Source organism: Triturus cristatus, chromosome 2_1, assembly GCF_964204655.1.
Source record: "Triturus cristatus chromosome 2_1, aTriCri1.1, whole genome shotgun sequence".
In the NCBI taxonomy this organism is placed as follows: Eukaryota; Metazoa; Chordata; class Amphibia; order Caudata; family Salamandridae; genus Triturus; species Triturus cristatus.
The window spans coordinates 682,463,141-682,487,026 of NC_140581.1; the positions used below are offsets into that span (position 1 = coordinate 682,463,141).

Below are 23,886 nucleotides of genomic sequence, written 5' to 3' on the forward strand. Positions count from 1 at the left end.
TGGTTCCCCCGATAATCGCTCTTCCCCCAGGGCGGCGGCAGCTACCTGGCGGTGCTTGGGTGTTTGGTTCTGCGGGCAGCTCGGGTCATTGGCGTAGTGGCCGACTCGCTGGCATCGGTGGCACGTGACGTTGGCTCGGAACCCAGGACGCCACGGGGGGTTGCCCCGGCCGGCCGGAGGCGGGGTGCTGGCCACGGGTGTTGCTGGCAAGGCGTCTCTCCCTCGCCCCTGGCCCCCTCCTCCTCCCCGAGGACGGTGCTGGCCTGGGTTGCTTCTGTTCTGTTCGTGTGGCCCCCTCCGGCCCACCCGGGTGCTTTCCCATCGGTCAGCTTCGGCGGTGAGCTGCCGGGGGTCAGTTAGCTTACTGTCGAGGAGGTGCTGCCTGAGCTCGACGAAACAGTTGTTCGACAGGTGCTCCCATACCATAAGGTTAAAGAGTTGTTCGTAGGTGGAGACATGGCTCCCCTTGATCCAACCCTCGAAGGCACGGCTAAAATAGTTCACGTATTCTACCCAAGTTGTACCTGGGATCCGGGTGCAATCTCTGAACCTCTGGCGGTACATCTCGGGTGTGAGGCCGTAGCGGGTGAGGAGGGCAGCCTTCATGTGGTCGTAGGACGACATTTGGTGATCTGGGAGCTGCAGTAGGGCATCGCGACCCTCGTTGACAAACCTCCCCCAAAGTCCGGCTCCCCAATCACTCCGGTCGATCCGGTGGGAGGTCATGGCGATCTCGTAGGCTTTAAACCACTGTTGTATGTCGTCTTCTCGGACATACTCGCGGACAACATCCTTGGGGATGTGGACTTTTTTCTCGATTGGCCCCGGGGTGTGTGGTCGCTCAGGCACCCCCAGTTCTTTATTCTGTTTCCGAAGTTCTATCTCCGCTAGTTGGCGCTCGTGCTCGAGCGTTATTTTTTTCTCCTCCAGCTCTCTCTGTCTCTGCTTCTCTTCTCGTTCTTCTCGGAGCCGCATATGCTCGAGGTTGAGTTTCTGTTCAGCTAACTTGAGTTCCCCATCCATCTTGAGTCGTGCCATTTCCAACTCGTGCAATCTGGTTCTTTCTCTTTCTCGGATCTCCTCCTGCGAGAGGCCCGTTCCCCGCTCCTCGGGAGCCGTGGCGTTCCCCTCTGGTGTGATGCTGCTTTGGTCGGAGGGTCCGGCGACCCCAGTTTCTGTCCACGACTCTAGGGCGTGCTTTAGATCATCCTTGGTACTCAGGCCGGTGGTAGCAATGCCAAGTTCTATGCAGAATTGTCTCAGTTCGCGGTGGTTGTATTCTTCTAACTTATCCATTTGGAATTTCTCGGTGGAGCTGCTATCTTTGGCTGACATCGTGTTTTTGTCGTGGGGTGAGCTACTCTCTGTACGATTACGCGTTGATTCGGATCGCGCCGCTGGCCACCAATGTTAGAAAGGGTAGACGGACCGGGAGGGTCGGCCGGGGTCAGGAGGAGAGGCCTCCGGGGAGAGCCGACTTCAGCGATCGTACAGACAAGTAACTTCCCCCCCCACAGACAGATACCACACACGGATAAGGTTCAGTGTTCTTTATAAGCACTCCTTAAGGTACGGTTGAATGGTACAAGGAGGTCTGGACTCAGGGGTCCCCTCGATTCAAGTCTCTCAATGCAGGGTAAGGGGGAACGGGACAGTCTGGTTACCAGTCAGGTAGTTCGGATGAGATGATGACTAGCTCACAATCCTCGAGCTTGGTGGTTTAGTTGGTACGGGCCGCGGCAGCGCCAGCAGGTCCCGGTCGAGATGGTCGGTACACGGTCCGCGGCAGCGCCAGCAGGTCCCGGAAAGATGGTCGATGTACGGTCCGCGGCAGCGCCAGCAGGTCCCGGTGAGGATGGTCGTTACAACGGCCCACGGCAGCGCCAGCAGGTCCCGACGAGGATGGATGTTGCAGAAGGCCGCGGCAGCGCCAGCAGGCAGGACGATGGTTCACAAGAGCGAGCTACGGCAGCGCCAGTAGTCCGTCAAGGCTGAGTTCTCTCGGTGTCTCTCGACTCCAGGATACAACTGCCTTCCTGCTCCGGAGTTGCCCCAGTTATAGGGCAGGCGCTCTTTGATGTCCGGACCCTCGCACTTGGAGGTTGGAGGGCCCGGGATGAAGGTGTCCAGACACCCAGCAGGGGGTGGAGCCAGCGCCTGGGGGAGCTGGAGGCGATCGGCACCTGGCGGGGGAAGAGCTCTTGACACTTCGCCCTCCCATTGACCTGCCAAGTGGTCCGCTCACCTCCCGGGTGGATGGTGGTGCCGGGATGTCGGGGCCGGTCAGGCCCGGGGTTAGGGTCGGGGCGAGGCCACGCGGCCTCGTGGTGCAGGGCCCAAGATGGCGGCTTGACCCGGCCGGGGGAGCCGGTGGGGCTGGGCCCCGTGATGAGTAGAGGTCCGAGGGCAGAAGATCCGTCGGGAGACGGGGTACAGGTGCTTTTCGTGGGTTATGCCTGGTGGGCCGGAGCTCGGGCCCTGTCGTGCGGGGAGGGAGCAAGCCCTTCGTGTGGCCTGTCCAACACAGTAGCTTTCTGCTTCCTTTAGTTCCGTAATTTTGGAGATGGAGCACTTCAAGTGGTCCTTATATACTATGGCTATACTACCTACTTTTTGCCCGTTTATATCTAATCTGGAAATAGTATAGCTATAGGGAAGGACTTGTGTTATATCGGAATTGGAACATTCCGTTAGCGATGTTTCCATGTCAAAAAGGCAATCAAAATTCCAATCACTCATCATATCTTGAATATGCAAGGCATTTTTCGCTAGAGATGTAGTGTTTAAAAGGCCACAACATAGCTGTTTGGGTTGAATTTTTCCCTTGTCCAGCGCAATCTCTCCAGCCACATGGTTGCAGGTATATTTACATGCAAGGCAGGAGAAAGGGCCTTTGATGTTTTCTGTAGGTGTGGGGGGTTGGCTTTCTCGCCCTAAGTGCGCCAGGTATGCCCAGACATGGGTTCTGAGCTCACTGTGCCCCTGGAATCAAGCTATCCTGGCTGAAGAGAGGTGAAACCCCGAAACTGGTCCTAGGATGCTTGTTTCCGGTCCAGGGCAGACCTGGCTTGGCAGTTTGGGCTGGACAGTTCCCATGAGGCACAGGGTCAAGACTGATTTGCATATGGCAAGGTCTAAACTGGGGTGGCATGGTGAGCAAAAGAATGATGGATTTAACCCAGATCTCTTGACTGGGGGTGAATGTTTTGATTTGTTCTGCATTCCGTCCATCAATTGTGTGTCTTTTGCTTTCTCGCCCTGAGTGTGCCAGGTATGCCCAGACATGGGTTCTGAGCTCACTGTGCCCCTGGAATCAAGCTATCCTGGCTGAAGAGAGGTGAAACCCCGAAACTGGTCCTAGGATGCTTGTTTCCGGTCCAGGGCAGACCTGGCTTGGCAGTTTGGGCTGGACAGTTCCCATGAGGCACAGGGTCAAGACTGATTTGCATATGGCAAGGTCTAAACTGGGGTGGCATGGTGAGCAAAAGAATGATGGATTTAACCCAGATCTCTTGACAGGGGGTGAATGTTTTGATTTGTTTTGCATTCCGTCCATCAATCAATTTGCTCCTGGTTGGGCACTACATAGGAATCTACCACCTTACTTATAACCTACAACCAGGGTTGTAGCTTGGTCTTTAAGATTGGGGGTGTGTGAGCTTCAGATTTCCAGACAATCACGCTGGCATATAATGTTAAAATATATTATATGACAAGCAGGGTGCATGAGAGGGCCTTAAGGGCAGTGGAAAGGGAGAGGAATGTGGGTTGGTAGGAGTACTAAGTGATAAAAACACAATATTTGGTAAAATAATCAAAACATTTTAGGACTTTCAAAACAGAGATGAGAGAGAGTATGTGTTTTTGTCAGTGTGTGCATGCAAAAATCCGAAGTTAAATCCGACAGACACCTCACCATACCCAACTGAAGGCTCTTGTACCCAAGTATTCATCAGAAAATATATTAATCAGGGGGGTGTAACACCCTAAACACCCCCCGAAAGCTAGGCCCATGCCTACAATTGAAGACATAACTTAAAGAATAAACCTACAATCATATCTACATGACCTGACTATGTGGCTTCCTTTGCTACAACACTGGCAACGACTAGAGAACTTTGGTGGAAGAAAGTAAAGAGAAACTGACTCTACAGAAAAAACTAAGAGGAAGACCAAAATAAAATAAAATTGAAGCTGGAAGGAAACAGAACCACCCTGGGGGCCTCACCAGTGTCCGTTACACCAGACAGCCCACAGGCAAGTGTAATTCTGGATGTGTATCTGTTAATTAAGTGGATTGGCAGCATTTAAGTGAATTTGTACCATTCAATTGGAATCTTGAGGACTATTGGGGACCAGCCACACCACCAATTACCCTGAGGACCCATGCGTGTGAGCAGATTTTGACTGTTGGCTACCCATATGGATGACCACTGAGCATTTAAGCAGCCAAACACATCCCTGAGGTATTTTGGGGGCATTCATCGCACACGAAGGTGCAGGTTTTTTTTTTAGGAAAAGAAACCCGAGGAGGTGCACGCACTATTCTGAGGCCTACCGTTGCCTCAAGCAAGGAGACACCTTCCGCGGTGACCGCGTGCCTTGTAACAAGCTGAGAACCAGCTTGAGCGAGAGGTCCTCTTTGTTGCGGTCACAAGCGGCGTGGTGCAGTGGAAAGCTCATGTCATCTTCATTCTGGCTAGCAGACTGAGTGCCGCCAATAACACAACCCCGGGCAACATGGGTGTGACTTCGCAATGACGACATCACGCTGACCTGAGGACGCCATCTTGGATCAGTGCTTTCTATATAGAAAGGAGCTTACAGTGCGTAATTCTTAGCGTTCGTTTGTTGCCCTGAAGTTAGCAGTTAATGGAGTTAATTTGAGGCAAATATACAAGAGAGTGTCTCATGGTGGTACATTGGAGCACTACACCATTACCAGATTTAATGTGAAGTGGCGCATTTAACGGCCAGTGAGTGACTGTGATGTCTCGATTTCTGGTGGCATGTTTTGTTGTCTGGAAGTCCAGAATGTGGATGGCAGGTGCAATCCGCATTCTGTGAGGACGGTTAGTGGCCCGGAGGTGAAATTTGTGCAACAGTGGAACCAGTTAGTTGCAGAAACTTTGGGACTTCATGTCAGTTTATTGAGAAGTGTGGACATACATGAGAGCGACACCCTGGGTATGATGTTTGGGTGAGAGGTCGTTCACCAGGGGGGGTTTCTTGGAGTATTACCAGAGTATATGTTTTTATTTCTCTCCCTGGTCCTGTTGTGTATGCAGAAGGGGGGTGTGTGTTGAGTGACATGTTGGTATCGTGTTGTGTATTCTCCCCGGTTCTGTTGTGTATGGAGAAGGGAGAGTGTGTGTTGAATGTTCGGTCCCTGGTCCTGCAATGCATATTTAGGTGTGATGCAGTTTAGGGTAGGAGTAGCCCTAGTCCTGTGTGAATGCAGCAGGGGATGTAGTGTGTCCGTGACTTTTACCCCTGGTCCTGTCTGGAGGCCGTAGGGGGCAGAAGGGAGTGTTTCGGATCTTGATATTATACAGTAGAGGGACAGAGTTAGTTCCCTGGTCCTGCTTAAGTGAATTTGTGTTGTGTGGGGAACGTGAAGTTAGTTTTCCACAAAGTATGAGCAGCAGAGGGCATCTGTGTTCCTCGGTCCTACTCATGTGAATTTGTGTTGTGAGGGAAACGTGGAGTTGGTTTTCCTCGTAGTGTGAGCAGTAGAGGGCATTTTGTGTTCCTGGTCCTGCCAAGAAATCTAAAGTGTTGTGGAAGGGAACGTGTAGTAGTTTTCCCTGATGGATGAGCAGAGAGTGGTTTTGGGTTTGTCTGTTTGACCTCTGCTGTTTATTTATTTGGAATGGTATTTATAAATTGTACGACGTATTGCTTGAGGATTTTACCAGCTTATGTCCATTGTATTTGTTGTTGTCTCTATAAGGGGGGAGATGTGTTGTATCCAACTGTTTGGTATAATAGATCTCCCAGCAGATTTGCCTGCAGAAGTGCTACAGATCAGCCTATGTACTGTCTTGTTGCCACACCATCAGGAGAAATTAAAGAAATGATGAGAAGGACCTAACCCCTTTACCAGAAAGCCGATGATAGTGAATAACACAATGGAGTGGATGGATCTCATCCTCTGAGAGGCCATTCAGCAGAAGGAAGTGAAAACAAAGAAGGCCCTGCACAGTATTAAGCAGGACTTGAAAGCAAAGGGGCTAAGCGCAGTAGCGTCAGTGGGTTCATCATGGAGCTAAGAGTCGATCATAATAGTAAAATACGTGTTTTCAAATGTGGATTCTGCTAGGTGTTCCTTAGCAATCAATGCCATGACTATGATTGGTTTTTTGTTGACAGAATGTTCATGTCTTGAGGAGGTGTGTGGTTGGGCAGGGCATAACTGGCCTCCTGGGTTGTGTGGGCTTAGGAGTAACTCCTCTGAAGGGGGAGGGAGATTTGGGATTTGAACGTTAGTTTCTTTTGTGCACTTCATTCCTTTTTCTCTCAGCTCTTACTTTCTCTATTTGGCTCTGTTAGCCGCCGTGACTTCTATGGCGATGTCTGTGGCAGGCTCATGCCTACTTTGAATTTATGGTGCTGCTTATCATTACTATAGTTATGGGTCTGCACTGCTGGGCCTACCGAGATGTAGATGGATTGTATGTTTTGACAGTATTTAATACACACAGTTAAGCTAAAAAACATTATAGATGGAATTTCAAAAAAGTGAATACATTGTGAAACTTTCCAAGCTTCAAACTCCCAGGAGTATTATTGCTTCCAAGAGTTTTGAATGAAGAATGATGTAGTCAACCATCTGAAGGAAACTAAGAAATGCAATCCTCCAGGCTCTGGATAAAACACAGTTTGAGTGGTAAACTAGTTTATAATGAGAAAGAGTATATTTATGAATATGAATATTTAAGATAGAGGACTGGACTGAATGCATGTCAAAACTCATATCAATAAAACTCGTCACATTTATAGCAAGAGACAGGAGCACTTGTTTGTAAAGTCTTAAGCAGAGGCGTAGCTAGAGCTTGTGGCGCCCGGGGCTATCCCTCAGATTGCCACCCCTGAGGGGGGGGAGGGGTGCTGGGGAAAAAGGACGGCAAGCACTTGAAAGAGGACAGAGAGACACGTAGTATCGCCGCTAATAGTTACCTCGATCATGCAAGTTACATGCACATACATGACACGGTCCAAGGCTACACAGTTGAATACACCGGTGACTGGCAGTACAAAAGAGAATACACAGACTACATGATCTATCTGGGGACTCAGAAAACCGCATGTGACATCCATCAGAGAGCTGCGTGAACAATTACCTGGTAATCCCCTCAGCACAATGCAAACATGCACGTACATGACACTGTTCAGGGATCCATCATCTACAGCTGACATTAAATGACCATTCATCATGGTCCCCCCATTAAAGCAGTGCACTTTGTGATGTGCATGGTACATGTTCTTAGCAGCAGGCATATTAACCCTCTGTGCTACCTTTCCAGGACTCAACCCTCCCACTAGACAAAACTCGGGTCTCTCTCTAGGAAGAACATTAATCACCGAAGTTATCATGACATTTTTATTGTTTCTGAAAATTGCTGGAGGCCAGGAAGGTGGCAGCAAGTTTTTTTTAAGCCATAATATACTTGCAAACACTACGCACCCACCCGAAATAGGTACCCAGTGCGGTCACACCGTTTGACCCGCCCTAACCTGCTCAAGGTTCATGTGACCTCAGTGACAGAGTCACAGTGACTGTATCACTGTTGCTCTATGGTGTGCTGCTTCGTAGGCCTGCCCGTTAGAGTGGAGATGAACTTCAGTATGGATTGTGGTGGACAGGCCTTCAAGGTTAACTCACAATTGACACCACTAGGATACACCTGCTTGTGCTAAGACATCAAGCCTTCAAAGGTCTAGTGGGGCCTTGTAAGGTCTAGCATGGGAATATGCTCCCTCAGTAGAGTGGTCTGGTGGACTGGTCATAAAGGCTGAACCCAGTTCCACAGTTCCAAATTCGACAGCTCTGGCCCCACTGAACACCATACTGCCCCACTGAGAGAAACTCACACTGCCTTCAGCTACAACCTAATTGTGCCCCCTATAACCACTTGCATGTGGCTCAATTCAAATTATGCACTTGATAAGAGTAATATGCCGCCTAAAAAACAAAATAAAAGCAAACACTCATAGGGAATGCAAGATTAAGTAAAGTATGTGAAATGTAAGCAGAAACAACATGGATACCTTAACGATCTCTCACTCACTATTCAGAAATCAGCGAGTGGTTTTACCTGAAAAGTTAAGGACATGACTACAGGGCCCTGAAGGGAACTGTTTCAATGTCCATTGCTTATATCCTTAATAAACGTAAGCAGTATGGTTTAAAAAGACCACATCCATAAACAGAGCCATGGTACACATTTTGTTTTCCAATCCATCCATCAACCAGGTATTGCAGTACCTCCAGGAATGGTACACTTCCCCACCTGGGGACAACAATGCTGTTCAAAGAAAGACGAGAAAACAAAAGTAGCGCTTCACTGGCAAACTCTGTAAAGTGATGCTGATGTGTTTGGATGTGAATAAAACCAATCTGGCCACTTTGCAACCACTCTGTCTTGCTTTATTTAGTTATGTATTTATTTTTCATATTTAAAACCTTCTATTTCTCTCCATCCTGCTGCACTTTGGAATAGAAAAAGGGCATTTCCCGCAAGAGTGTTTTTCTTTTTTGGATCCATTTCACAGGGAAGCAACTAAATGAAAGAAGGAAAGAGGTTGTGAACCGTTTCTTCAAGTTACGGTTTTCAGTAAGTGAGGAGCAAGACAGAAAGAGAGGGAATAATAGGAAGAGAGGGGGGGGACAGCTGCCAGCACAAAAAAGAAGAGGACATTACCCGAGTCCTATTCCTTCTCTGCCCGTCCCCGAATGTCCACGAAAGCAAGCCGAGCCTTATCTGAATGCCTTTGTCCGCCCCCAAAATAGTGCCGCCTGGGGCGGACCGCCCCCACCGCCCCCCCTAGCTACGCCGCTGGTCTTAAGACAATACTTGGATGTCTATGTATAGGCAAACCTATTGTTAAATGTACTGATTAATGTACTAGGTTAAGTCTTAGCATGTACTGGCAAAGAGATGCCTTTCTGCCATCCAAGCCTGTATGAGAAGTAATTTTATGAAGCTCAGTGCCAACAAGACTGAAATAATTGTATTAGGTCAGGACAGTTTGTGGAATCCTGCGTTCTCCATTATAGAGAGAGACCTGCTCCAGGTAAAACGTCTTAGCTTCTGTTTGGATAAGAGCTCCAGCTCGTTTGTGGGTTCCTGTGTACATCAGCTGAGGCTGTAAAAGCAAATCTTCCCTTTACTACTTCCCCATCCCAGAGCCCAAGCAGAGGGAGCAGGAAGTCTCTTGAGAATTGAGTAGTGTAGCATCTGCTACCTCATACTTCCTTTGGTATCAATCCAACGTTTGCAGGTAGATCGAAATATAGTGGTCAGACTCCTACATAACCTGGGAAAGTTTGACCACATATCAGAAGCCCCCTGTATGCTGCATCAAATTCAGGTCCATGCTCTCTGCCTTGCTCCCTGGACAGCCTTTGGGTTTGGGCCTAGGTATATCTGGACCAAACACCACCACTTTTCCCTGCATGGACTTTCCTCTCAGAAACTCCTTTTCTTTATGTTGACCCCTCACTTCAAGTATGCTCATGTAGAAAGTAGAACCTTCTAAGGTCTAATGCCACAGCTGTGGCACCAGATACACATGACTTACAGCATAATGGTAACTTTTCTAGTTTTTTTTGTAAGTCTTTCAAGTGGAACCTTTTCTGCTAATAAGTTTTTGATATGTACTTATCCCTCTGGGTTTTTTGCAATTGCAATGCAAAAATGCCTTTGGATTAAAGTTTGCTTACAAGTAGTTGACTCACCCAAACATTGGCAAAGCCAATAGGTCTGGCTTTAAGGGAATGTTGGAGGGTAATGTGAAGCATTACAAATATATAGCATGGGAATGGATATGTATTTGTATGGAAGCAAAGAACTGAAGAATAATGTTGGTGTAGGTTAAAAGGTAAGGTGACATTTGCACTGTCAAGCCAGACCTAAAAATACAGGTAGGCTAATGCCTGTTCTCATCTATCTGTGCTTCTGCCAGAGAAAAACAAAATACATTATCTAGTTATCTAAGACATTACAATGTCATGTGTGGGCACCTGAAAGTTCAAGCTCAGGCAGCTGGATACATAAATGGAATGATCACAGCCCTGTTGGAGACAAGCAATTTTTTGTGGAAGCACACACCTTCTGCCCAATCAAAACTTGCTCCTGGCTCCTATTTGGATGTAGCCAAAAACCCCTCTTGGGGTGATTCTCAAATAATTGTCTGCCGAAGGTTGCGCTATCATGCCAGACCCTAAAAAGGGAGAAAACAAACATGGCAGTGTACGAATTTGCATAGGTTTTGTTGTTTCTACTTTTATTTTTTTAAGTGTCTGAAATAGTTTTATAACTCTGAATATTAATGTGTTAAGGATTGAATATTGTCATTTTTTCAGGATCTTGAGGTAAGGTACTTAGCACTAGAGATTAATGCTGACAATATATCCGATTGCTAAACGTGTATATTATTTTTAATTTTAGTAGGCAAAAACAGTGAAGCAGAGAACTCGTCAATGACATTTCAGTCTTATGCATGTCTGCTAGAGGGGTGCCCTTTAAATAAACTATCTTTTGCTTCTGAGCCACGTAAATACGAGTCTGCCTTCCATGATTCACTCCTGAAATCAGTACAAGAAATCTAAGCAAAGTCCTATTGGAATGTAAAAGCATCCTTCATGCCAGGTTGTACACAGGGAGGAATTCATCATGTTTGCAAGCAGAATATAACCCAGGTATGAAAAGGTGACCTTCCTTTGGTAGCACTGAGACCCACAAAACAGATTTCATTAAAAAAAAATGTGTATGCTGCCTTTCTCATTCCCATCTCAGCTCTCTTCATGACCTTGTTGGTGTCTGAAAATTAAAGTACTCAGGCAGAGGCATGTCTGGAACATTTCACGGCCGCCTTTCTTGACAAGACGTAGCATCCTAACAAGACTGGGCACTTGAAAAGGCACTTAACTTTAATCCTGAAGGTGTTGACAACTGTGTGGCTGTGCTTTTAAATTAAGTATACCATTAAGGATTAAGGGTTTTTTGTTTAAAACAAAATTCACGGAATAGAAAAGCAAAAACGCCCCTACATTTAAAAATGTCATCATATGAGCGAACTGGCAATGCAAATATGTTTCTTGGTCTTTCTGCAAGTGTTTGTTTTTTTAAGCTGAAGTTGCATTAATTTCGAGATAAACCAAAATAATGTATTTGAAAACAGGTTTAGGGAGCAAAATCACAAAAACTATGGTGTCACAAAGCATTCACTAAGGCCTAATAATAGCAGACTTACACAATAGAGGGTACCTGGATAGGCAGGAAAGAATGCCTTTATCTGTATTTTGACATGTCAAGTCCTTTTAATCCTAAATAATTCCCCAATGAGTCCATTCTAGAGATAAGCTGCCAAACACAACAAGCAGTGGCAAAGCCAACAGGACTGGCTTTATTGTGCTAACCCATACGCATGTAAACACAGGAATTCACAAATGTTGTTTAGCACATTAAAGACCTACTAGCTTTGCCAGTGCTTTGGAAAAAAAATAGAAAAAAGATTGCTTTCTGCATAGAATACAAATAGGAGTTAAGGAACTGAATGTTACAGTATGATGAATAAGATTACTTTTATGATGTAAAATGTCTTGTGAGAAAAAATACTTCTTTGTGTGGGGACCAAAGCGCACACTATGCATATTTTAAGAAATTGGTAAGAAAAGGTTGGGAGACAGCTGCGCTCCCACACAGACTTCAAAAAGCTTTTTGCGGGGCTCGAAATGTACGTTTTTGTAGAGCTGTGACCACTGTCTAAGTTAGTCATTGGTGAACTGGGGGCCCAGCTTGTGGTCAATGCTTAGAGGCTTGGACCAGATTCTTGCTTCTAATGGATGCCAGCCTGCTGTGATCTCTGGGATGCACGTCCAACACTAGCCAGGCTGCCTCATCACAGCACACAAGGTGGAAGGATATGGTCAAAGAGGTAGCAAGAGACCATTAGGCACCAGGAAGTAATGACAATGCTCTTCTTAATATCTTAAGATGATAATGGGGGTGAACCAAAAACAGCTTTGCACTGAAGGTGAATATGTAAGCCCACTGTGGTCTGGTAGTGGGCAACTGACAATTCCAGCATCTGTACTCTGCTCTCCCATTGTGCTGCATATACCATGATGAGTGATATGTGAACAATATTGAATCTGGAATGCATGGTTATTTAACAAAGTCTGTATATAGTCCTACCATTATATATTCAGCATATCTCAGAGAATGTACAGTGACTTTCGGTAGCCGATCCGCTTTAAATATGATTGTGTTTGCTATCATTCACTGTTCTGTCTCAAATTATTGTTCAACTTACATCTTCTTCCAATCCTCAACGTACCGTTTACTTGATTTGACTCTGGTGCACAGATATTTGTTTTAGAAATTACACTTGTCACTTCAGAATTGCAGGAGCGCTTTTTGTGACCCCCTCAGAGAGACCATTACTTGGTGTGAACAGAAAAAAGTGGAATTGGATTGTGATGGCAATTAGTTTCATCATTTTTCATGCCTGTGCAGGAAAATGTATTAAATATATGCATCACTCATAAGTGATTGGTAATTATGTGCCATACAAAACTCTTCCATGAATAATTACCCTTTGCGATTTGCAACATTAAAGGTCTTGGCCTATGGGCTCATGCTTTGCAAAGTCTCAGTTTTGTGGCCATCCATAGTTGACTCTTGAGTTCTGCTTCCTCTAGTCCCAAGAGTTTGAACACTGCTTCTTGGTGAACAGCTTCACATGCTGTGACAGAACTAACTCAATGTGTTTTCAAGGAGGCATTAACAAGCTGAAAAAGGAGTCATGCAGGTCTCAAATTACTGTCAGATACCTATAAATCCATACTGTCTCTGCTTCACTGTCTATCCATCAGAAACGTATTTCCACAAATGATGGCGCTGATCCAGCATACTTCTGCAATTACAGCACCTTCTGCGGAGAGTGATATAGGACTGGGGTCAATAGGTAGCTGGGCTAATGTTTGTGGCACTGTGTCATACCTTATCTACTGCCATAGAGGACAATATGTTCTCCATTCACCCATCAGCTAAGACAAAACCACCCACTGAACCAGACTGAGCCAAATCTGGAGAATATGCAATACCAAGGAACTTCTTGCCAGACCTCCTTCCATTTCATCCATTCGCAGTTATGTGGCGGAAGGATAGCTTCCGTCTGGGTGGAATTCTGATCACAGAAGTTTACCGATGCTGGCCTTTCTGAAAAGTTGAGCAAGGAGATCCATGTCTCTGAAACTCTGGGCTTTCTTTGCATATGGGAGCTCAGAATATAATAATACTTTCTTTAAATGAACATAAACCATTGACTGCTAGATAACTGCAGTATGCCTGGACAAGATCAGATGACCCTAGCAAACGTCCTTCTAAGCAAGCATTGCTTTTGTGCAGCCGGCGTCTGAATGATAATGAAGGCTAGATCTGTGGCCCACTATGGCACACTTCAAGCAAGCCTGCTTAAACTTATTTGGGACATGGGTGAGGCCATTATCCACCTTTCTTCCAGACAATCAAGATTTACTGGACTGCTCCTTGGAATCCAACTTGGAAATCATGAATGCACCCTCTTCATATACACAATTGCAGAACAATTGATGTCCTTTTGGGAATTAACCTGATATGTGAATTATAAAAGAAAGTCAGTTGAACGAACATTCGGAGCATGTAGTGGACAAAGCGAATTTCTCAGGGTACGAGCTTCCGCACAGTGATCGCATTTCGACTCCAGGTGGTGGTGGTGTCACTAATATAACTAACAACATGCTTACCGTTTCCCCTTAAACTGGCAATGTAGTGTCTGAATGGAGGTATTTGTTTAACTTTTATTGATATTGAAACTCAATACAAAACAGTACATTTCTGGGTGTGTTTCAGTGTAGTATTGACAAATGTTAACAAGTACCCTAGACATATTAATGGTCCTACAATGTATCCCATGACAGATCTCAATACAAAGCAGAGCACAGATTCCCCTTAAGCACTTGATGACATCAGTTTAAATCAATATGAGACCATATCAGTATTTCAGTTTGTAGTAATTTTAATATGCCAAATCAGGAGGTCACATGAATAGCCACGTCCAATCCCCTCTCCACCAAACCCCCTATTTCCATCTCACACAGCCCTGGCCTATTCTGACTCAGTATCCTCAGTGTCATGGTTTAACAAATATTTGAAGTGGGTTCAATATATTTTTTAATTGAAGGGTCTGAGGGATCGTGGAATTCTAGAGTTATAACTAGTGATTACAATATGTCAAATCCTGCAGCCAGGGTCTTGCCCTGGGCACACGGATACTACCCCATGCAGAAGAAACTCGCATATTTGCCAACAGCAGTACCAACAAAGTGAATCATCTTAGGGCATGTGGCATGTTCCCATTGTAATCTATTAAAGCCAAGTTTGGGGATGAGGTTATGTCCACATTAATTATTTCAGCTGGAGCATGAAACACTGATTTTGAGGGCAGACCTATGCCAAATGCAAAAAGCCTGCCTCCACATTACACGTGGACATCGAGAATGAGCTTGTAACTTATGCGTAAACATTTAGAGGGGGTAATGACCTGATGCACATATTTTAAGTGACTCAGACTCAGTTGGTCATTATGCAACAACTCCCCCATCTTGATGCAACTGTACCTCCATTCTTCATCTGGGACTGCTCCTCCAGATCCATCACCCATATTAGCTTGGCCATAGGCTGCAGTGCAGTGGCTTCAGACCACATAGAGGAATAGAATTTTTTCGCCCAGTGTTTGTCTGTCTGTGCCGATAGGAACATGGTCAGTGTTGGATTCTGGGGGCTCCTGAGGAAGTGTGGGTACCGGTTCCTTCACAGGGTGTGGAGTCAAATGTATGTGTGTATTGTCTATAGCAGTAGGACATCCTATGAATAGTCCCATGGGAAAGAGCTCACCCAACAACTCAATTTCCCATTTGTTTAACTTCTGTAACATGGCCTTCACTTTAGTAAGCAATGTGAGAGGAAAGTGACGCAGGGACTGCACGGGGGGATGGTAGAGGAATGCCTAGTTGCTTGCGTATCCTTTCCTAAGCCAGCTGGGTGCACAGCGGACTCTACATCTACACAGCTGTAGGGTGGCACCTGCCTCAATAATGCCCCCAGAGGCATGGGATGTGCTATATCATGCTCAATTGCTATCTGTGCACTGGAAGGAGGTGTGGGGCGGGGGAGAGGTTGTATCCAGTAATGTGCAAAATGTGCTTTGAAGAGTATTCATATAGCTCGACATTTGGTGCTGCCAGACCCCCCTGCTCATAAGAAAGGATCAGCACCTGCCATTGCGCTCGATATTTGCTTGCAAGGCCAATATAATTATGTGGGATTTCAGAGTTGTTAAGGTAAGATGACCATCTTCATCCGAACAATTCTCCCTATCACTGATAATGGGAGATGTAACCACCACCGAATGCGCTCCTTGATGTAGGTCATTGAGGTCCCATAGTTATCTCTTATTATCGTGGCCCTGTCCTGACTGACCCACACCCCCAGATATTTGACAGAAGTTGTGCTACATGCAAGGGGAAACTCTAGCCCTTGAAGCGGAGTAGCCTGCATCAGTGGGAGAATGGTGGACTTATTCCAATTTATTCCAACACCGGAGCGAGAGAGCTTTGAATATAGTGAACTCACAAATAGAAGGACTATGGTTTTGGGTCGGTTTGAGAGGTACAATGTGATGTCCTCTGCATATAATGCCACTATCAAATTTAGATGAGAAAAGGCATGACTCCGCCTGCCATGTAGTTGGCAGGGGTTCTGTTGCAAGTGCTTAAAGTACAGGAGACAATGGGAACCCTTGGCGGATACCCTTCCCGATAGGGAAAGGGGTTCGAGAGCAACCCGCTCAATCAAATCTGAGAGCATGTGCTGTCATACAGTAATCGAGCCAGATTAATATGAGTGTACCCATACGAGTCAATATCACATATATGTATAGCCACTCGATGGAATCAAAGGCCTTGGCAGCATTCAGAAAAACCATGGCCATCTCCGGTCTCGGGTCTAACTGACGAATAGGGGTGGAGAGTGTTCTAAGATTATGGGCAGTAGATCTCCCTGGGATAAAATCTGCCTGCTCTGGTAAGACCAGACCAGGGAGGAGCAGTAGCAGCCTATTCACCAAGATTTTGGCCAAAATTTTTGCATCTAGATTTTTTTTAAGGAGAGGGGCCTATAGAAGTCAGAATTGGTAGGCGGCTTACCAGGCTTAAGGAGGGTAATACGTTTTGACTCATGGGGGGGAGGGCAGGAGTACACTTCGCAACACGTTTAATTAAGTGCATCATTGCATACCTGCAATAGATGAGGGGCAAAGAGTGTGGTATATGCCTTGCAGAACTCAGCCAGGAACCCATCTCCACCCAGAGCCCAGCTTTTGCTGCATTAACCTCATTCAACAGGATAGGTATATGTAAAAACTGTCTTAGGGGACCTTTCATCCATACTAGGGCTATACATTCAAAATTCTTATTATAATCATCACAAGATCTGGAGATACGGGAATTGTGCATCCTGGAGTAGTAATCTACCAGTTCCATCAGCAGCATCATAAAGCATGGTGCCATCGTCCCTCTCCAGTTGGTTAATGGCATCAGCAGCCGAAGAGGATATATGAAAAGCATAAGGGTCTTGCTCAGTTGCTTGCTTCTCCATACGCCCTAGTCATAGCATATTTTTGTAGATGTTCAGCCTCTTACTTCGCTGTATCCTCAAACTCAGTGTATTTTCATTCTAATCTATGCCGGTACTTGAGTGGAGGGGGCATGGGAGTATTGCACGTCTAAGGTTTTAAGCTCTCACGAATGCAAGTATTTAAAGCTGAAATACAAGATGCAATTACGTTTCACAATTAATGTTCTTTTATTTTAGCTTCTCAGAGCCTACAGTAGGCCCTGTGTGCTTAATTCTTCTCTGAGGTTATCCTCTGGTCAGGTGACCGTAACCAGCACTTTTCAGTCTGTCAATGGATGAACCCAAAGCAACCCTGCTCAAGACCTTGAATACAGATGTGAGGCCCCTGGGGAGCATAATTCATTGAGAAGTTCAAGTTCAGAACCTTTAAGCTGGGTATATCATTCAGGCACGTTTTAAGATCCAGCTGCCATACACACACCTCATAACTGTCCCGCACTCCCCTAATGGGGAGAGGCAGGATCACCTGTCTGTCAGACTCAGGATTCAAGGCTCTTACAGCTCCCACTATGAAGGAGACAGGGCCGGGAAGTCAAAATTGTTGAGGAGTGTTTGCAGTGACCCTTCTCTAGCTGTCCTCCTTTGCCGCCAGACGCCCAGCATGCACCACTGCCAACAGAGAGAGAGTTGGAGCATTCAGGTACTCCGTAGGTCACTTATTACCAGCCACAAATATCTCTCCAGTGATACAACTCCACAGTTTCACAACTGAGGGTAGCTCGGGTTCTTTGGCCCCCTTCATGCAGTGTGTTGAGCATAGTAGAGCCTGGCAGCTTTACTGGCGGTCTCTGCTGGCTGATGTTGCTGCACCACCACAATTATCAACATACTGTGGCCCAGGATGCACCGATAAGCTAAAATCAGATAATCAAGTGCTAGGTTTTCATCAGCCAATTCTCATTCTGTGACAAGCAGACTGTCCCTTTTTTTGGATACTGTAAAGTTAGGTGGCCACAGTGGTGGCTGGCTCATCAGCACTCCCTCCCCATTTAATCCATTATTTTAGGAGTATTTTAATCTTTCCATTCCATTCTGGATGCACTAGTTAGCTAAGGGAGTTAAGGGATATTTTATGCAGGTGATTGGTTATTTATCCTAAGGTATCCAAATGAATGACTGATGTCCAGATGGGCTGTTTTTAGTAACTGTTATCAAAAATTAAGGATTGTTTTTTGCTTGCTTTAGCCAAATACCTTTGTGAGAGCAATTCAAGCCCATAGAATGAACCCTCTATTTTGACCCACTGCTACTACTGACTGCTATCTGCCTCCCAAAAATACCTCCTGCACTCTGCAGCACTTTTCTATTAGGTAGTAAGTACCCAGACCTAGCCAAAAAGCTGCGCAGCGGTCGGCCCTGCACACAACTGTTTGCTACATCCCTAGAATGATAGCTTTCTCACCTCACAGGGATCTTTTTTTTGAGGTAGGACTGTTGATTGCCTGCCAATTGTTTCATCATGCCCAACTATGGCTCAACACCTCCCAGCACCACCTGTCAGCCTTGTGTAATGCGGAGTACTGCCCAGCACACCAAAGTTACACTTTATGAGTTCACTTAATCGGTGGTCTGGGGGGTATTTGCAGGAACTTTGTAATGACGGATGCTCATCAATGTCATGCCACTATGCAGGCTCATGCTGTACACTGAATATTCACTTGTAGCCAGAATGATTCCTCCTAATAAGTATGGTGCTACATGGCTTTGATGTATAGGTATACATGCTAGAAGTGCCTGCAAATCTTTGCTCCAAGTGATGGGTGATACCATCTTTCTTTCAAGTGCCAGTTCTTGACCCATACTCATATTTTATATCTGCCCATTTCTCAATATATTCACTCGTAAACGGTTGAGCCACACTTAACCACTTGGGCAGAACTTTTACAAACAATCCTATTCAAATTAGTTAGGATACCCAATTTTTTCTGGGCCCATCACAAAAAAACAGGATGGTAAGGGGGACTTTTGGTAGATGAGTTGCCCACATTAGGGACCGTTTAGTCCCGATAGGCTCAGATGAACCAGGGGACATTCTGCTAGAACAATGTCAAAAGGTGTCACCCATAGTTGTTTAGAACAAGGCAATGTAGGTTTGGAATGAGATTTGATGTAGGATATATTGATTAGAGAAAATGTGGTTCAGGGGAAGCAATTACACCTTGTCAAACAATTTTCTAAAAACCAGCTTCTTATATTTTTCACTGTGTAACACACTAGGTCTGCTAGGATTCAGTGGTACATGTTTACCTGTACTGCAAAGCAAGCCTCAGAGCTGTGGCGTTCGATTCATATTTCCCCACAAGCATGCTCATCCTTTCTGCGTTGCTCTTGCACTCCTCCAGGGTTATCGTCAGCAAGTCATTCTGTGATTTTAGGTGCTCTATTCGACTGTGGGGAAAAAAATAGCTTTTAGCCCCCATGTACACTTTTGTGTTTTGAATCTTACTTTACACTCAATGCATGCAATACTGGTGCACAGAGGTGTAACATGCATTTGTGTCTAAGCCAGCAGAGCTACACTGTAGCATATCACGCAGATGCAAGTGATGGATGCCCCTAGTAGGCCTGAGGACTGATAACAATACAGTTAAGTACATTTTCAACCTGTGTTGCAGAGTGGGAAGGTTCAGGGCCGCCTATGGGACAGCCAGCCAGTGAGTAGTGGATGCCCATATTCACAAATTATAAACAAGGTGCATGGGCTTTCTTGCTTGAATATTTTAATCACCACAAAAATAGTGCAGGCAGAATAACGGCAATTCAAATGACTTAGGGCCCGATTACGACTTTGGCAGATGAGACGCCGTATTACAAGTTCCATTGGATATAATGGAATTGTAATGTGAAGGAGTAACTCTGCCCGCCAAACGCGTAATCAGGACCTTAATCCAAAAACCACAATTAACACAAAACAAGAAGAGTAGAAAACAAACTTTGTTTCTTGAGTTATTAGTAAGTCACAGGAGTGCTGCACCTTCAAAAGCCAATAGCGTGTTTGCTGCAATGTCAGTCCATTGTAAACCAGGCCAGTGGCTTCATGAGGGTAGCCGGGGAACACACTGTAAGGTCACAACAGATGCATGGTTGGCTCCTCACATCAAGGTTGACAAGATCTTCTAATATTTGCAAGGCTGTTTAAGAAGCAGGGTTGCTTCCTGCATCATCTACTTCTGCTTCCCTTTGGTGTCATATTTCACAGCTTTTGCGGTGTAGAGTTATGGGTGACTTCAAACGAGCATTTGGTACCCTGCTGGTGTCAGGGGACAAGAGCGTCCTTGAAGATCAGTCGATTATATGAAATAGGAAGCTGTGGGGAGATCCATAGCCTGGAAGACTCTCCAGTAAACCTATCCTGTCCTGAATGTGGACAAGAGGTAGAGGGGATGCTTGAGCTTAACGTTAAACTATGGTTCTGTTGGATGGGTGAGTGACTGGGAATATTTCATAAGGATTATCAATGTCTAGCGGTATCTCTGGGTCTCTTTCAGATGACACTTGCCGCAATTCACCATTAGGTTTTAAGCTTATGAATCACACTGCACAAGTCTAAGGCACCTCTGCTGGGCCTGCTGAAAATGGTGCAAAAACCTACTTGCAGCAAGATAGACTTTTTTTTTTACTACTGAAAGGATCTAGCTGAGCACACAAAGGACCTGGGTGCTCCCAGAAACCACCAAGGTGAACAAATGACAGCCATTCCATTCCACCAGCAGTGGAGCTCAAGGCTGCACTGGTTCATAACGCAATGGAGTTAGAGGCAGTGACATGTTTATTTAAATATATTTGGACAAAAAGAGAAGGAAAAAAAATCGGAAACATAAATAGTGAGAAGGGGACATATAGCGTTAAGGGTAAGAGTTCGGTTAAGGAACGATAAAAAAAATAAAAAATATTAAAATAAAACAAGGGGGCAGAAAGAGAAGCTCCTCCTATGAAGAAGAAGGAAAAAGATGCAATGTTGCCAGGCATAGGACAAAAACAAAATACATATTTGTCAAAACCGAAATTATTAATGTGATATTGATGAAAAACAACAAAAGGATCCCAAAATTAAATACTCTGTGACTAAACTCCCAAGATTTACCTGAGAGTAATTAATGTATTAGAAATAGACACATGGAGCAGTGAAAGATGCCATCATCATCTCAGAAGAGCAGGTGTTAGTTGGAGAGCAAGCCCATAACGTAGGTGCATCATATCCTTCTGTGACAACATGTTTGTGTTCTCCATTGGATAGATACATTCTGTGGTCTAACCCAGGCTTTGGAAAAGGGAGATTTGTCTTGAGTGAGAGAAGTATAAATTATGCTAATGATGAAATGACATCAAGGACCCAGAAAGCCGGGGCCACCTGTCCCTTATTACACATAGAGAACACTTTTCCTGTTTGTACCATGGCACACCTTTGACTAGGTGTGCTGTGTGCAAACAGGGAAAGTGCGCCCTATGACGGAGAATGCACTGCTCTCATGGCAGCTGCGAACTCATGCTGACCTAGGGCAGCATATGCAAGTAAAAAACGGCGTGACTGCTTCAAAGCTGCTGTGTGTTTCGCTGTACCGGCGGCAACCCTGCCAGCACTTTGAGGAGGGATTGAAGATCCCTTTGCAGGCAGGAGCAGTGAGTAACTGCACCCACCTACAGGAGGTCTCTGGGGGTCCTTGGGACTCCTTTTCTCCCCTCCAGATGGCTGGCATCAGAGTGTGCGCTGACAGTACACCATCTTTTTGAGGCGCAATTTCTGTGCGCCTCCTGACAGCTTCTTTGCCTTTGCGCCCGCATCCATAATACAGAGGCAAAGTGGTTCCATCATTCGCATTGGGCCACGCCCCCATGCAAATGAGGGAATGTCCTCTAGAGATAACGCTAGCGCTACAGGTGCGCCACCACTATCAGCTTTACAGAATGGGCCACACAAGGATTTCCAGCCCCTTCTGTTATACCAAAGAACCCCGGGGAAGCAGAAAACGGGCAACATCCGCGTTGTGCCCCAGGCCCTTTCTGTAATTCGGCCCCAGGTTGGTCCAGAAGCCATTCAAACACATCTACAAAGACTAAAGACTGGTAACCAGTTCCATTGCCCCTCCCCCATCCCCAGAGCTGCTCTGCACAAAAGAATGTGGGTCACGGATCCCCACTGTGGCAGGGAAGTAACCCTGGTTCTCCGCCATGCCAGGGCTGACCAACCAATTACAGGTAGTACAGTTCATGCTTTTTAATTCTGTACAGAAAACGCTATGCATTCTAGTGGGGAGCACTGGGCTGCCTCACTCTGACAGTATGAATGTATAATGAAACCTTTGCGAGAGGAATTCAGCAGTCATAGAGAATGTTTCCTGCTTAGAATTACACCACAGTTCACTGAATGATGAACATTTCCCAATTGCCCCCCAAAAGATATACAATACTGAGTGGAAACTCGCGCTTGCTTTACGTTCATTGGGTAACAGAAATCCCAGATCCTGGCCTCCCTGAAATCTCCTTCAGACGACCTAATCTCAGCTCCTCACACATTCGATCGATCCCTGCATTCCCTACCTCGCCTAGACACTTCTACATCTCTGGCTCCCATTTTCCGAATGTTCACACAGTAAAAAAAAAAAATTGCTTTTAGTGCACCCTTTTTTGCAGCACAAATCATCGTCATTATCTATGACAGGGCCATACACTGTGGCATCATGGGGAAGATTTAGTAAAGATCAATGTTATTTACTGGTGCAATGGCCATATTAAATGGAACTGCCATGGGCATTCTTGCCAAGGCGGCTGGGGTTATTCAGTCAGACATGATTCTCAAGCATGGAAGGAGGTGATCCCCGGCGCGGTCTGGAATACTCTCTAACACAGCGTGGCACATTCAGTGGCACCGGCAGGTGCGTTCACTGCTGTAATTAATGCCAATTAATAAATTGTACTTCTTCAGTAAACATATGGGCCACTCGAGATAATGCTCACGCATATATTTCGACTGTAGAATGTTGGATTAAGGGCAACCCTCTAAAACGTGATGGGGATAAGAACGAGGGTCCTTCTCTCCGGACACATGCCGGGTGGCCGTCGGAGTGTGGTGCTGCCTCCGTTCCCACGGATTGTGTTAAAAACATCTGGATTCCTGACCAGACCCTTACCACTGCAGAACAAGTCAACAGGTTCATAGTAAAACGTGCATGAGGGCGTCTCAAAAAAATCATTCTCCTCTTACAGTTTGATTGGCAACAGTCAATTATCCAGGCACTCATCGTGCCACGGAATGGCCACTGCAGCTCCATGGATTAGGGCCTCCCAGATAACTGGATGCAGAGGTTCCAGCTGACACAGAATACAGTTGTAGATCCCTTTTACGTTTGCTTATCCGTTTCGCTATGTCTGGCCACCTCTAGCAGCTTTGCACTGGATCCTGGTGGCCATATGTTCCATGTTCAGATCTCTTTACACCTGGAAACGTGTTTTTTAAAGAAAGAGTTCCATCTTCACCCAGTGGCACATCACCCTTCATGCGCCTTACAGACCTCTCCACTCCTCTGCTCACCTCATGCAGGTCCCCAATATCAAGAATATTCAGAATGGGGGGTGCTTTCTCTTTCTTGGCTGCCAAGCACTAGACTTCTTTCCCGTTATCAGTGCTTAATTTGAGCCGGTGGTATCCGGTGCTCAGCACTGGCACTTAATTGTCAACACAGCACTTAGGACAGTCTACCACATGGTGGGGGTGCTCAACTAATTTACAGATGAGCAGAACAACCCTGTTGTTTAGGAATACAGTATACATTAAAATTATTAATACCTGCCTTCCCAGCCATTCCTTTAGCTTTGGGGACCTGAAATAACCTGACCCATCACACTTGCATGCAAGAGAGATGGTTAGTAGTTGTTTTGGCAGCGATGACAGAGGCGATGGGTGATGCAAGCTGCAATGGCCCCC

The 23,886-nt window shown here is 45.8% G+C and overlaps 1 protein-coding gene across 3 annotated transcripts in view; it reads right to left on the reverse strand.

Moving 5' to 3' along the window:
• Positions 1–23,886, reverse strand: part of MCC (MCC regulator of Wnt signaling pathway) — a 1,374,593-nt gene that overhangs the window by 213,355 nt on the left and 1,137,352 nt on the right. For all 3 annotated transcript variants that reach the window (XM_085632616.1, XM_085632618.1, XM_085632617.1), the window contains one exon: positions 19,212–19,352. In XM_085632616.1, coding sequence (XP_085488742.1) covers positions 19,212–19,352 — 141 coding nt within the window. The remainder of the gene's footprint in view (positions 1–19,211; positions 19,353–23,886) is intronic.